The 14,597-nt window shown below is 41.8% G+C and overlaps 1 protein-coding gene across 1 annotated transcript in view; it reads right to left on the bottom strand.

The window, feature by feature from the left end:
• The window catches only part of HPSE2 (heparanase 2 (inactive)), a 112,285-nt gene that overhangs the window by 17,804 nt on the left and 79,884 nt on the right, over positions 1–14,597 (bottom strand). The window contains exon 6 of the mRNA XM_081912393.1: positions 5,501–5,548. Within this exon, the coding sequence (XP_081768519.1) occupies positions 5,501–5,548 (48 nt within the window). The remainder of the gene's footprint in view (positions 1–5,500; positions 5,549–14,597) is intronic.

Genomic DNA, 14,597 nt, shown 5'->3' with positions numbered 1-14,597 from the left:
TGGGGTGCAGTAACAGGGAAGGGTTATTGTGTTCATGCACTTGTGGGTGTCCCAAAGGCATGTGGTTGGTCACTGTGGGGAAAAGGGTGCTCAGGTAGATGGATAGTTGATTTGATCCAGTGGAGTTCCTTTTATGCTCTTAACATCACCAGATCCTGTAAAGAGATATCTGGACCAATGTTTCAGAAACCATACACTGACCACGCCATTACCACCCTCCATTAGCCACGTTGAGTTTCCCCATGAAAGAGTGCAATATATAGGTATAACAAATCAATGCATGAATGAAAAGAGAGGGTAAATGGGACTAGATTTATTGCATAGGCAACATTGTAAGCTGAAGGATGATGTCAGCAGAGGATCTTTTCTGAAAAAGTACTGGATGGATTTAGACTTGGGTTAGAAAGTTTCACATAAGGCCGGAAAATGACAGGCAAGGATGTGCTGGTTCTAAGACACACCTGGGAGTTTTCTTTCCAAACATGAGAGACTGGTCACCAGGCAGGCAAGATGGCACAGAACTTTTCCAGTGTTTTACTATTGCATTGCTTAAGTGTCTCCAGCATCTTTGCAAGGATAGGGAGAACACCAGAGCAAACTAACCCCACATCTGGTGATTCTCTTGGCTGCTCTACTAGGTCTGGTAGATAGCTGCCCAATGGCAATCAGTTGTTTCCAACACTCCCATTTACTTTTATTGGAGCATTCCCTTTTCTGCATGATGCATAAAAACGCCCTTGGGCTTTTGAGACAGGCAAAGCAGACCTTTCCTGCTGAGAAGGGGGTGGGTGGGTCCTAGACCCTCCTAAAGGCAACAAGATTAGCACCTGCTGTCATGCTGAAACTGTGTGGCTCCTCTGCATGTGTTTCGAGGGGCGGAAGTCTGTTGTGAAAAGTTTGAACCACTGAGCACGTTCACATGTAATGCTAAGCCAAGATGTGTGTTGGTTTTTGGACCATAATATGCACAAGTTGTATGCTGATGCATACAGTTCAAGCATTCCTGCTTTGCTCCTCCCTTCATCCAGCTGGGAGCAACAATCCACAAGTTCTGGCTTGGCATGATGTCATCCTAGCAAGTGCTCCTCCTAGTACATTGCTCCCAAACAAACCACAGTCGGCAAGACAAGAATAATAAACCTTGGCTTCGCAGCATGGTTAGTTTGGAGAGGAACAAATAATGCACACTGGTTTGGACATAATGCTAAAGTCAAGGGTTGTGGTTTGCTTTCCCCAGCTGGGAAGAGCAAAACAGGAGTGCTAGTGCACATTATGGGTAAACAAGTTGCACACCTTGCCTTAGTGTTACATGTCAGCACATCCCTTGGATTAAAACAAAGGGACTGCACAGCATGTTTGACTTAAAATGTTTGCTAGCACATCTGGAAGCATAGTGGGGAATGCTGTTTGGACAAATATGGCAGGAGTTGAGCCCTACAACTGAATGGTATAGTTACTGTGAGGTTTGGGGTTAGGAAATTAATGAAGAAGTTGTTTAAAGTTTGGCATAGGCCCAACAGACCGCACTCCTTCCCAAGAGCAGTAGTCTGAAGCTCAATCAGGCTTCTGAGCAAAATAATATCAGCTTCAGTGGTAGCAGAAAAAAACATTATTTTCATATATCGTAAAGACACCACAGTCTCTGTTGTGGCACATTGTCCCAAAAGGAAACATAGACCCTGGTTAGTGCATCTGCATCCCTTAGAATCTCACACCATTCGTGGAGATTTGAGTGGCGTGTAACAATATATTTGCTCTGCTGGCAGCTCTCCAGTTCAGGAACTTAAAGAAGACTGGAAGGGTTCTTTTCCTCTCCCCATCAACATATTAACTTCAGCAGCAAAAGCCCAAGCTGAATCATGGACAAGAAATGTCTATTACATATCTAATCATGCAATTTAGCACCACATCACTGTCTGCACTGTGCTTGCTGCCTACCTGCATGCTTAAAAGCCCATGCAAGCCATTTCTGGGGAGTTGGGATGCCAGCTGCCTCTTACACTAAGCAAAACTATGAAAGCATCAGTATCTTTTTAAGACACCACCCACAATTAACGGCCCAAACCATTAGCCTCAGATGGGATTTAATGAGCAAAGTTTGAGGGCTTCAGAACAGCTGTTTTTGTTTTACTCCTCTTTATGGTAGAAGAACCTTTGCCCCATTATCTGACCCCCTCCTTTTATTTCAGTTAATTGCATTAAAGCCATTTCCCAACACTCAGGAATTTCCAAATCCATTCCTGCTCCAGGAAGGTCTGCTTGGAATTAGAGCCCCACCACCTCCTCTCTTCGTCCCACCTCCCAGTTTTTTCTCACTAGCTGGGGAAGGGGAAGCTGGCACCTTCCCCCTGCAGCTATTCAGCAAGGCACAGGTTTCCTGCACAAAATACTTCCTCCATCTCTGGTATTGTCACCATTTGCTCCCTCTCAGTTCCTGAAAATCTAGATGATGATGATGATATATTATTATGTATATAACCCGCCCACCTGCCTGGGTTTTCCAACCACTCTGTGCAGCTCCCAACAAAATACTAAAAACACGATAAATATCAAACATTAAAAACTACCCTAAACAGGGTTGCCTTCAGATGTGTTCTAAAAGTCAGGTGTTTATTTCTTTGACATCTGATGGGAGGGCATTCCACAGAGCAGGCGCCACTACTGAGAAAGCTCTCTGCTTGTTTCTCAGAAGCTATTTCCTTTTTTCAGGTGTGATCCCGGACTCTTACAGTTTTGATTTTAGCCACTTCTGGACATTCTGTTTCAACTGTACTCTGCAAGTGTTTGAAGTCTGACTCTGGGGCGATTGGTCTGTGATGTGGATGGTGGTGTTTGTGAGCCCCACCCCTTTGAATTGCCTGTCTACCAATCTGCTTCGATCACTTCTAAAACAAATTCACATGATTCCCTACAACATATCCCTCACCTCCGATGCTGTCCAGTTTCAGTGAAAATTCATTGTGCCTGCTGTTTTGCTCCAGTGCTGGGGCACACACACTACTTTTTTAGCAACTAACCTTTCCCCTACAGAACAACTACAGCAAGGATGGCAGCAGGCACTCTTTACAGGGAAAGGGGAGGGCAGATAAAGTTTCTCCAGAAAAAGCAGGAGCTTATTTGATGGGGAAAGGGTGTGTGGGTGAAGTTTTCCCAGAACTTCCCCCTGAAAAGGCTATCTATTTCATGGAATCAAGGTATGGAACAAGTAGCAAAGAATCAAGCCCAGCATTAGTACAACATTCTGTAATTAAACTCATGCCATTGCTGCTATCTAAAAGTGCTGATTTTCTCACAGTTCATGTTAGATTGGGGGGGGGGAATATGTGACCCACATGGATGGGCTTTGTCCTTCGTGATAGAGAGATGGACACTAACCACCCAGATGAGTAGACACACACCACAGGATATTGCACATTTTCCACTTTGAATTCCTTTCCTCCATTTCAGTCTTAAGGGCATCTCCTGTAGAGTGAATCCTTCTGCAGCAAAATACTCAATGCATTCTTACAACAAATGTTTCATTTGTTCCACTGGTATGCTACAATACCATATGTGCTTACATCAGTGTATATGAACCAAGGCTCTGATTCATGAACAAATACATTGCAAAAGTTCTGTCATCAACCCCACGGCACTCAATGAGTGATAGCAACAGATCTCATGGACAGGTAAGATAGTCATTGTGTAGCCACTGTGCCTGGGAGAGTGATCAGCGCAGCACTCCTGAATCTCTGTAAATTTAGAAAAGACGCTTCACTGGAGTCTGGAGTCCAAGAATGAATGGAGTGCTATATGGTATGCATAATTGTTTCCAACACGATTATCATGGAGTTTCACACACAAATGAAGCAGGTATAGTCTGGAATCATGAACCCATGTTATTCCAAATAACACCGAGTTCTCTGTAAGTGCAATTCTGTGGCTATAACCTGGGAAACACTTTTGCGTGCACCACAGAACTTCCTTCAGAATGCAAAACTGATGGTGCTTCCGTGTAGCTGAAGGCATTAAAGCACCATAAAGGGGTCTTGCATAATATAATATCTTGCCTAAGTGTAAATCTTGACAAGTTTTGAGGGCCCTTCTTTCTATCTGATTCTATAAAGCTTCACTTTCTGTCAATCACTAGAGAAAGGCTAACACACATCCTGCCTTTGTTCAGTCAAAATCATAATGTTTGAGTGAGAGAGCTCTCTTCCTCATGTGGGGCCTATTGACCATGCTGACTGAGACTGATGGGAGCTGGAGTCCAACAATATCCAGAAAGCCACAGGTTAGACACCCCTAGCCTAGAGATTACTGACAGTCAATCTCTGGAACAAGGGATAGTTTCAGCACCACTAGTGGATCAACCCCATGGAATCCTGGAAAGCCAGAAATTTATTTTGGCAAAAATGTCTGTACAAGCTAATACCAATTTGGCGCAGCATCATTCTGAAGATGCCAACAAATACAACAGAGCATCAACAACTTTCTAAGGACAAGGGACTGTCATTACTTGGCATTCAATCCATGCTTGCTCTCAGGCTATGTTGTTAGGCAGCAGGAACACCAGTCACACTAACCTGAGCAAACTCTTCATTAAGAGAACTGCCTGTGGATCACAGCCCATTTTTTGCCGCAGCAAGAATTCTATGCCCACCATTTCTAAAAGTGGCCCTTGCTCCTGATCAGGTCACCTACAGCAACATGGTTAAACCAGGACAATATCCCATTCAGGCTAGGTAAATGCTGCACATGTGTCTTTCTAAAGCTATCACATGACCCCAGAGAGTAGACAGACCTGGTTGCTAAGGTAAATGGCAAAAAAGGCAGAAATGTCAATAAAAGTACCTCTCTGTGACTCAACCCACATTTTACTCAGAGTAGACTTGTTGGATTTAATGACTATGACTAATTTCAGTGGGTCTACTATGAGTAAAAGTTAGTTGAAAACATCCCTGCATATTCACAGTCAGCTTGTCCTGTGACTTCCAGTTTCTCACACTAGTGAGGGAAGAACAGTGCTAGCAGACAAGTTCTGCCGTTTGAAATATTCATCACACAGTAGGTTTCTGTGAGGACATCATCCCTCTGCCACACATAGGGCACTGGTGTGCGGCAATCTTTTCTCTGAATATCTTCTTGCATTGATACTGAAATGTGCAAGGCTTATCTTATAGGATTTATTCTTAGCCTACCCTGAGCTTCACACTAGGGAAGCCTCTGACACCAAAACCAACATGAGTGGTAGAATTCCTTGCTACATAGCTGGTATTCTTCTCACAGCGTAAGTTCTGCTGTCTGCAAGAGTTTAGCCCGTCCATATAACTAGAGAAGTTTCTCCTTAGCCAACAGAGTGAACTCAAGAAAATAGAATGGGAAAGGTAGTCTTAGAAGTCTCTCTCTGTGTTCTTTGTCTGAAGATAGTGTTTTATCGATGTCTGGCTCAGTTCTTGACTTCTGCCCAAATTGATGCATGTTTAGAAATATTGGAAAGGGAAAGGGGGAAAATACCTACTGTTGCCAGGTAACAGCATCCACTGTGTTCCCTGCCACCTTCATGAACCTGTTAGATACAGAAAATATGTGAGCTTCTGGAAATGAGAGTGGTCCACACATACATACATACATGCACTCACAGCTCACATCAGTACAGGCCACTAACATTCCCAAGAAGTCCAAGTATGACATACTGTTCTTCTGCTATGCAATATCACATCAACATTGAATCAGTAGGCTTTTGTCAATTTAATGTAATAGTTGGATATAGCAAAACCCATACTCTTATTTACTCCAGTTCTGATTGGAAAGAAGATTCTTTTTGGAAAGGAGAACCTAAGCTAAACTGGACCCATTAATGAAACTCTCCGAAGGGGTTGGTGAAGGTTCTCAGGGTGCTATGATACTACTGCAATAGCTTCAGATTAGCCCTTTGGTACCGCAGTTGCTCCAAGAACTGACTCCCTAGGGAACAGGGAGAATCAGAAGGATCCAAGAATGAATCTCCTAGAGTGCCTGCACCCCAAAAACTCTGAAAGGAAAGGAAGCTTAAAGTGTGCTCCCAGCATCTCCAAGAACCAAAAAACATTACTTTCCTTGTAGTTTGGTGTTGCGCACCCAGCATGCATATCAAAAACCATGCTATGTTATCTTAGATAGCAAATTTCCAAGGCTTTATGATGCATGCAGTATGGTTTGCAGCAAACAGCACATCAGAGAGCTGTACATGACAATAAGGAAAGTCAGAATTTGGTAGACCTCTTGCAACTTTGCCAGTTTTGCATGGCAGAAACCACCACACTTTGCTGAGACTGACTTATTCAAATTTGCATGATTATTTTGACAGCAGTGTTTTGGTTTAGCAAAAACAGGGGCAACAGAAGCCCCCCAAAATCAGGAGAAGTTTGGAGCAGGGGCAATAAGATATGGAAAGACAATAGGACGTTCCGTTCCCTTCCCCCAAAAGCTCCTTTTGGTTTTTCTGTGTGTACATTTTCAAATCTTCTCCATAGCCATGACAGCCATGTAAAAAGAACAAGGGCAAGATGCAACACGTTGGGTGGGTGGGGGTAATACCATGTCTCGTATCATATGTTGTGGCTCTGTGACTTGAAACATGCTATGCACACACACACACACACACACATGACAGACAGCAGCCTGTTTGTTTGTTTGTTTGTGAGTATGTGTGTCAGTTTGATTGGGAATATGAAAAAAAAAAGTCTCTAAGGTTCTAGGGCTCCACTTAAGTTCATGGTGTGTGCAAAATGCTCACAACACAGATAGTTCGGATGCTATGAATTTTTCAACTAGCATAGGAGAACTGGAATACAGGCATCTCCATCTCTTCTACCATCAAGAGTAGGGACAGCCAACATGGTGCCCTCCAACTCCCATCATCCCTGAGCACTGACCATGCTGGCTGGGGTTATGAGAGCTGAATGACATCTGGAAGGCACCACATTGGCTCACCATGATCTAGAGCCCCATAGAACTGATATTTGACTCATCCCCTTTATTGCTGTCAGGAAGGCAACCAGAATAGTTATTTGTTTGAGCAGTCTCAACATTATCTAGAAAAATATGCACATTTAATGTAATTCTCAGTTCCTCGCTGCGTACATAAATAGCAAAGATGGGCAGAGTAATGAACATGATATGTTGGGCAGTCAATGTGCTCCAGTGGTGATTTATACATTCTGTTCTCCCCATGCCCATCCACATGGAATGAAATGTTAATTTGCAGTCCTGTGAAATGATATGTGCTACTAAATTAAAGACATGGAGAAGTTCAGCCCCAACTAATAACATTTATATGTAGCTCATCTCCTTGTGGTTCTTTCCTCTTTCTTTCACAGCCAGGGGAGGAGTGTGTTTTCTTTTCTATTCGTATTTCTTTGGTTGCGGTGCTTTTAAACAGAGTGCACACCATCTGTACCATTGTGTACATATGCTACAAATAATTTCATGATACATTATAAAAAAATCTATAACCTGGTAGGTAAGGCTACTGTATTTATCATCCACATCTTGTGGTTGACTTCATTCATTTCCATCAATGTGTGTAGTTTTTCTTAAGGTTAATGAAGTCAGGATTGTGGGGGGTTTCTTATCTTTTCCATACAGACAATCATATTTAGCTCTCCTATGAATTATATTATGTCCCTCTATATTTGATGCCCCAAACAATATACAGTGTTCTTTACTGAGGCCAAAGCAGAGCCAAGTACCATGGTCCTGTTACTCCCAGTGTTTTAGATAGGTTGTCTGTGCTAATGAAACCAAGGCTGGCTTTCTCCTGATTTGGAGTACCATTGCACTGCTAATCTTGTTAAAAGAGCAATACCTCTGCCCAATATGTGCATATTCAGCACTTCTTTCATCTTTTCTGATTGGTAATAGTTTCCATTCCCTTTTGCTGAATTTCATTTGTTGCCCATCCAGCTGTCCAAGTTATCATGATTGCTTTGCATGCTATCTCTGTCCTGCAAAGCTTCTGAGTACTTTACAAATTTGGTAAGCATCGTGTCCACCCTAAGACATTCTATGTGCACATTTATGCACCCTCATATCCAAACCAGAGCACTTTCAACTTTAAAACCTATCTCCATGTTTCCAGTCCACACTAGTGGATTGTGCTTGATTGGATATATGAATGCTAAGGACCTAAGGTCCATTTTGGGTATGCACACAGGCACTTGTTTACCTGTCCAGGCACACTTTTTTATTTCGTTTTTGAAATATCAAGCTTACCAGAAAATGAGATCTGCACAAAGGAGCAGCCAATAATAATAATAATAATAATAATAATAATAATAATAATAATAATTTAAAAAATGTGTCACTCCAAGCGAGGCAAGGATTTGGAGTTGCTGGTATAAAAGGCTACCCCTTCCTTTCTTCCTCTTTTCTTTTCACACTTCCTGTACCCACAAGGGCAAATTTTAGTTTTACTTTCAGTACAGCTCTTTTGAGCAGTTCTGTGCAAAAGAGCTTTTTTAAAAAATAAAAATTCCACAAACATGCCCACAGCAACAGGAAAAGGGCAGGCTGCATTGTTTCCTTTAGGCTGATGGACACAAAATGGAAGTAGGGGGTGTGGCAAAATAGGAAAGGCGATCTACTTCTTAGTGGATGAGTCTTTGTCAGCATGAGCAGACAAGCTTTTGAAATATTTAGAGGACCACTTCTCAATTTGTGATTTCCCTATGTTGACGGGATCACGTTATGTGCAACCCCTCCCTGATCCCTTCATCTCTACCCCACCTGGTGATATTTCTTACCCCCACAGGGAGCCTCCTAGGTGATAATTCATTTACAAAGATTAGAAGAGTCTTTGAAAAATAGAAGTGGCAGGAACAATGTTCAGAAGGTGAAGCTGGTGCCATATCAAGTATCCAGCTGGAACCAATTGGTCAAACACTGGACCAGATGATTCATCCAGCCAGATCTTGATAACACAAGTTCATAGGCAAGATGTCATCTGCTGATCCAAAAAGCATATCTACATTTTCCATACCTCCCTCTCTGGTATCCACATGGCAACAACTCTAACAGCTGAGTATCTGTAAAAAATGGGATTGTTGGATATACACAACATTCCCTTGGAACACCTGTCCTATCCCTAGTTGAAATAATTAATCTCCTCTGAATGTTCAACTGTTTAACAACTTGTATTCCCACCTGATGATATTTCCGTCTACTTGTATTTCCATTTTGCATATGTGAAATGACATCAAAAGCCTTGCTAAAATACAATGCCTACTGTTCTAGCCTGATCTAATAGAGCAGATCCCTGCCAAAAGTCTGCTAGGTTGGCTTTCCCTGTTGTCGTCTTCATAAATCTATGCCAGCTACTAGCAATTATCCTGTTTTCCCATAGGTGCTTAAAACAGATTGATTTATAACCCATTCTAATAACTTCCAGGGTATAAAAGTCAGACTAATGGGCCTATAACTCCTCAATTTCTCCTTTCTTGCTTCTTAAATATAGCCATTATATATCTGTCCTTCTCCATTCTTCTGAGACATCTTCTTTCTTCCATGAAGACTCGAGATAATTGGTACATCCTCATGAGATTTCTTTGGCACGTGATGGTTGTTCTTTGATGTGTGACTTTCTCCCCTGACCCACATCTGTTTTCTCTCCCTGTGTGTCATATATCTACTTTGAAGAGCACACCAGTTTACAGAGTGTGCAGTTTAGGCATCAGGTAAGTGGGTTATGAACAAGCAAGTTGGGAAGGAATGGTCCTCAAGTCCTAGACCATTTCCCTACTTGTGTATCTAGAGTGACAGTCAGTCACTGGATGGGAATCTAAGGGCTGCTTCATATGTTATACCCTGTGTACCAATGGCATTCACTGTAATATGGTGAAAGCATACATAGATGACTCATTTATTTCAGAGCTACATAGTGGGTAGTATTCTATTAACTTTTGCTCAGTAGAAATTAATTGAAATTAATGAATGTGACTAAGTTAGGTTCATTAATTTCAATGGGTCTACTCTGAGTAACAGTTAGTTGAAGACTACCCAATATTTTTCCCCATATTAAATCCAGTTTTTCTACATGTACATCTGTACAACATGACCAAATGTCTATGGCATAAGAGAGCCTCGTAATACATTTCCACACAGTTTCACACTTTGAAAGTGTTTTTACTACTCTGGTTTCCGTTGCTGGGGAGGCCCAGTGTTTGGTCCAGGTACTTCAAAGGGTTTTTGGGTCATATGGTCAGACTCACAGCTAGGAAGACAGCAGATTATACGACAACAAACTCAATATTTTGCCTCATAAATTTATATATTTTGCTAAGCAGAGGCAGAGGAATTATTGAATACTTAAATAAAAACAAAATAATTATTTACATAATTCTTCCATGTATTTATAACCATTGGAGAAAAAAAATTATGTTCGCCTTACCAGAAAAAAACACAACCCTCTCACACAAAGAAAGCAGAAAAATCTGGAACACATCTTATTTTACAAAAGGGGGGGATATGGTGTAATGTCTTTCTATGCCTCCTCCCTTAAGATATGGGGTCTGTGAATTTTTAAAGAATCTCATTCACAAAGCCTGGTTTAAATTTTTATTCAGGTGCTAAGTATTCCAGTCAAAATGGAGAGTACTAAAGAGTACCAAAAATGACAAAATACATCTACAATGAACGCTTGGCCTCAGTGAGACAACTGAGGCATAACTCCCCTTTAAAGAATGTGTATGGATTTACATAAAAAGAGGAACTGCTGCACTCTGGAAACACACTCATCAAGTTCTCGTCACACGTACCTAACCCTCTCCAGGGCTGTGGTCCAGGAAAACCAGTTTTGCTAGTTTGCAGCAATTGCCAGATTGGCTGCTATCTTCTGACATCACAAATCCCCCACTCTTCCTCTCTGGAGCACTTTAGCAGATTTCCCACCCCTTCATCCCCCCAAAAAGGGGGGGGTGGCATACATGAACTTTTGATGGTTTAAACATGCAAACTCCCCACACACACACACACTGGTCATTGCCAGAAGTTGGGGGAAAGGGCATGACAGATGACTCAGTCCATATTGGATTCAGTCCATATTTGATTCACTGATAAAGCCTTCTGTCAAAAGCACTGCAAATGCAGGCTAGAATCCAGGCTCACTTTGAGTGAGGAAAGCATGTACTTTATTAAGACATCCTTCAGCTCTGCTTCCACTGCTTCCCTTCTCTCTTTCCCTCTGCCCAGCTGAGTTTATATTCATACTGCCATCTCAAAAGGTGAGATATAAATGTAAATACTGCAACAACTACTACTACTAGTAGTAGTATAATTTGGAGACCAGAAAGGGCCACATGGCCTTCAGTGTAAGAGAAGGAAATATAATTATGAGGTTTTAGCTTAAAAGCAACAGTTTCAGAGAAAACTAGTATCCTCTATCTTGGATTCACACCTAGGAAGGCTGCACACAGTGAAAGAGTGACACCAGTTTCCTATATACAAGGATGCCAGAAGGCAACCATTGCACTTCTGAGAAGGGAAATAATTTTTTATCTGATATTTCTGGAGAGGAAAATGTAACATCACATTCTACTCACCAAATATCATCCATCGTTCAGGAACCAAGTTCCACACAGGGGCTGGACCTAGGCTGAGGTCATCTCAGTCTCCCTGCTAACAACTCCGCTGATTCTTTGGGAACTCTGAGAAATGCTACGACTCCTGACCCTCCACCCCACAAAGTAGGGAACAGATACAGACTGTTCTGAGCAGCTCTGGTTCCCTGAATAGCCTAATTAACACTTCATCAATTGGGGCTGGCTGTCCCATCTGTGGAAATTCCCTTGCACCTGACCACATGTCCCTCTCTGATTCTTCTCTCTGCCCTGCAAGCAGCCAACTAGCTCAGTAGTACTAAAGGAACGAAATACACCGAGTTCCCAAAGCATCTCTCCTTCCCCAAACGCAGCAAGATTTCAGGTACAATATTGTGGTAGTATTCATTTCAGGGAAACCTGATTCACAATTCTGGCTGGGCAGACACAGGGAATCAGATTGCTTTTAACATGTAGATAGTCGGTCTTTTAAAGAAAAAGAAAAACCCAAGGGTTGACAGTCCAAGACCACATTCACACTGGACATTTAAAGCACCATGATACCACTTGAAACAGACACGGCTTCCGCCAGAGAATTCTGGGAGCTGTAGTTGGTTTAGGGTGCTGAGAACCATTAATCCTCTCACAGACCACTAATCCTCTCACAGAGCTATAATTGCCCATAGTTCCCTGGGAAGAGCAATTGGATGTGATAACACTCTGAGGGAAAGGGCAAGCCATATGACTAAAGAGTACTTTCCTGCTCCACAGTAGGGAGGACAGTGGCACAATTCCACACAAAGTTAGAGAAATCAACACCAAGTCTTAAAAGTGATGAAAGGGCAACAGGGAAAATACTAGAGTGCCACAATTCAGCAGTGGCATCACCCGTATTTTCTATAATAAATGAGTGAATGCATAAATTATGTCAGATCCAGAGAAAACGGCCACTGTGTAGAATGGCCATAGCTCAGTGGCAGAACATGTGCCTTATATGGAGAGTATCCATATAATCAATTTTCATTTTTTCAACCTTAAATTCAGTTCTCCACATTTTGCAGGAAATTGTGATATATATATATATTTAAAAAAAACTTCTCATGAAAATTCATCAGCATCTTAGTAAAAATTTCTCCTAATAAATACATTTTGATATTCAGTTTTGACTAATGCACACATTTTGCAATCTTCCCCACCGTAATGCATTTCTGTACATTGTTTTTGCTAATAATTTCATGTTTATGCACACTTTACCCTAATATATGCATTATTTACTTGGAGAACTTGCATCAAAAAATTCAGATGAGTGTTATGTTTCCATTTGCATGTTGTTTCAGAAAGTGCAAATTTGACAAATTCACTTTTAAATGAAAACTGCAACAAATTTCTCCTTTACCCCTGCCTCAGAGCAAGTGTGGATAGGATCACACGTTAACCAATTTTAAACCAATTTTAGACCTTGTCAAATGCCTTGCTAAAATCAAGGTAGGCTACATCCACTGCGTTCCCATCATCTACCAGGCTTGTAATTCTGTCAAAAAACAAGATCAGGTTAGTCTGACATGACTTATTTTTCAGAAATCCATGCTGACTATTGGTGATCACAGCATTCCTTTCTAGGTGCTCACAGTCTGTTTGCTTAATGATCTGCTCCAGAACCTTCCCTGGTATTGATGTCAGACTGACTGGGCAGTAATTATTTGGGTCCTCTCTTTTCCCCTTTTTGAAAATAGGGACAACATTTGCCCTCCTCCAGTCTGCCGGGACTTCGCCTGTTCTCCAGGAATTCTCAAAGATGACTGCCAGTGGTTCTGAGATCACATCTGCCAGTTCTTTTAATACTCTTGGATGCAGTTCATCTGGCCCTGGAGACTTGAATACATCTAAACTAGCCAAGTATTCTTGTACTATCTCCTTAGTTATTCTGGGCTGTGTTTCCTCTGCTGAATCATTTGCTCCAAACTCTTCAGGTTGGGCATTGTTTTCTTTATCAGAGAAGACTGAGGCAAAGAAGGCATTGAGGAGTTCAGCCCTTTCTGTGTCCCCTGTTTGCATTTCACCATCTTCTCCTCTGAGTGACCCCACTGTTTCTTTGTTCTTCCTTTTGCTACGAACATACCTATAAAAGCCTTTTTTGTTGCTTTTAACCTCTCTAGCAAGCCTGAGTTCATTCTGTGCTTTGGCTTTTCTGACTTTGTGTCTACACGTGCTGGCTATTTGTTTGAATTCCTCTTTGGTGGTTTCCCCCCTTTTCCATTTTTTGTACACATCCTTTTTTAATCTTAACTCAGTTAAAAGTTCTTTAGATAGCCACCCTGGCTTCTTTAGACACCTTCCATGTTTCCGTCTCATTGGTATTGCCTGAAGTTGTGCTTTTACTATCTCCTTCTTAACAAACTCCCAGCCATCATGAACTCCCTTTCCTTTTAGTATTACTTTCCATGGGATCTCACCCAGCACTTCCCTAAGTTTTATGAAGTCGGCTTTCTTAAAGTCAAGAAATTGAGTCCTAGTATGCTTGGCTGCTCCTTTCCGCTGTATAGTAAACTTCAGAAGAGCATGATCACTCGCGCCTAATGATCCTTCCACTTCTACCCCACTAACCAGGTCATCAACATTGGTTAGGACCAGATCTAAAATGGCTGTTCCTCTTGTTGCTTCTCCCACTTTCTGGACAATGAAGTTGTCTGCAAGGCCAGTGAGGAATTTGTTTGACCTTATGCTCTTGGCTGAGTTTGACATCCAACAAATAACCGGGTAATTGAAGTCCCCCATTACTACTATCTCCCTTCCTTTTGCATGCTTGGCCATCTGTTCCAGGAAGGCATCATCTATGTCCTCCGTTTGGCTTGGGGATCTATAGTAAACTCCCACAATGAAGTCACTGTTATTCTTCTCTCCCTTAATTTTGACCCAAATGCTCTCACTTTGGCTTTGAGGTTCTAAATCTTGGATCTCTTCACAGGTATACACATCCCTGACATATAACGCCACTCCTCCTCCTTTCTTGTCTGGTCTGTTTCTCTGAAATAGATTGTATCC

The sequence above is a fragment of the Podarcis melisellensis genome (genome assembly GCF_964234715.1).
Source record: "Podarcis melisellensis genome assembly, chromosome: 5".
Lineage (NCBI taxonomy): Eukaryota > Metazoa > Chordata > Lepidosauria > Squamata > Lacertidae > Podarcis > Podarcis melisellensis.
This window is presented reverse-complemented; position numbering and strand designations above follow the sequence as displayed.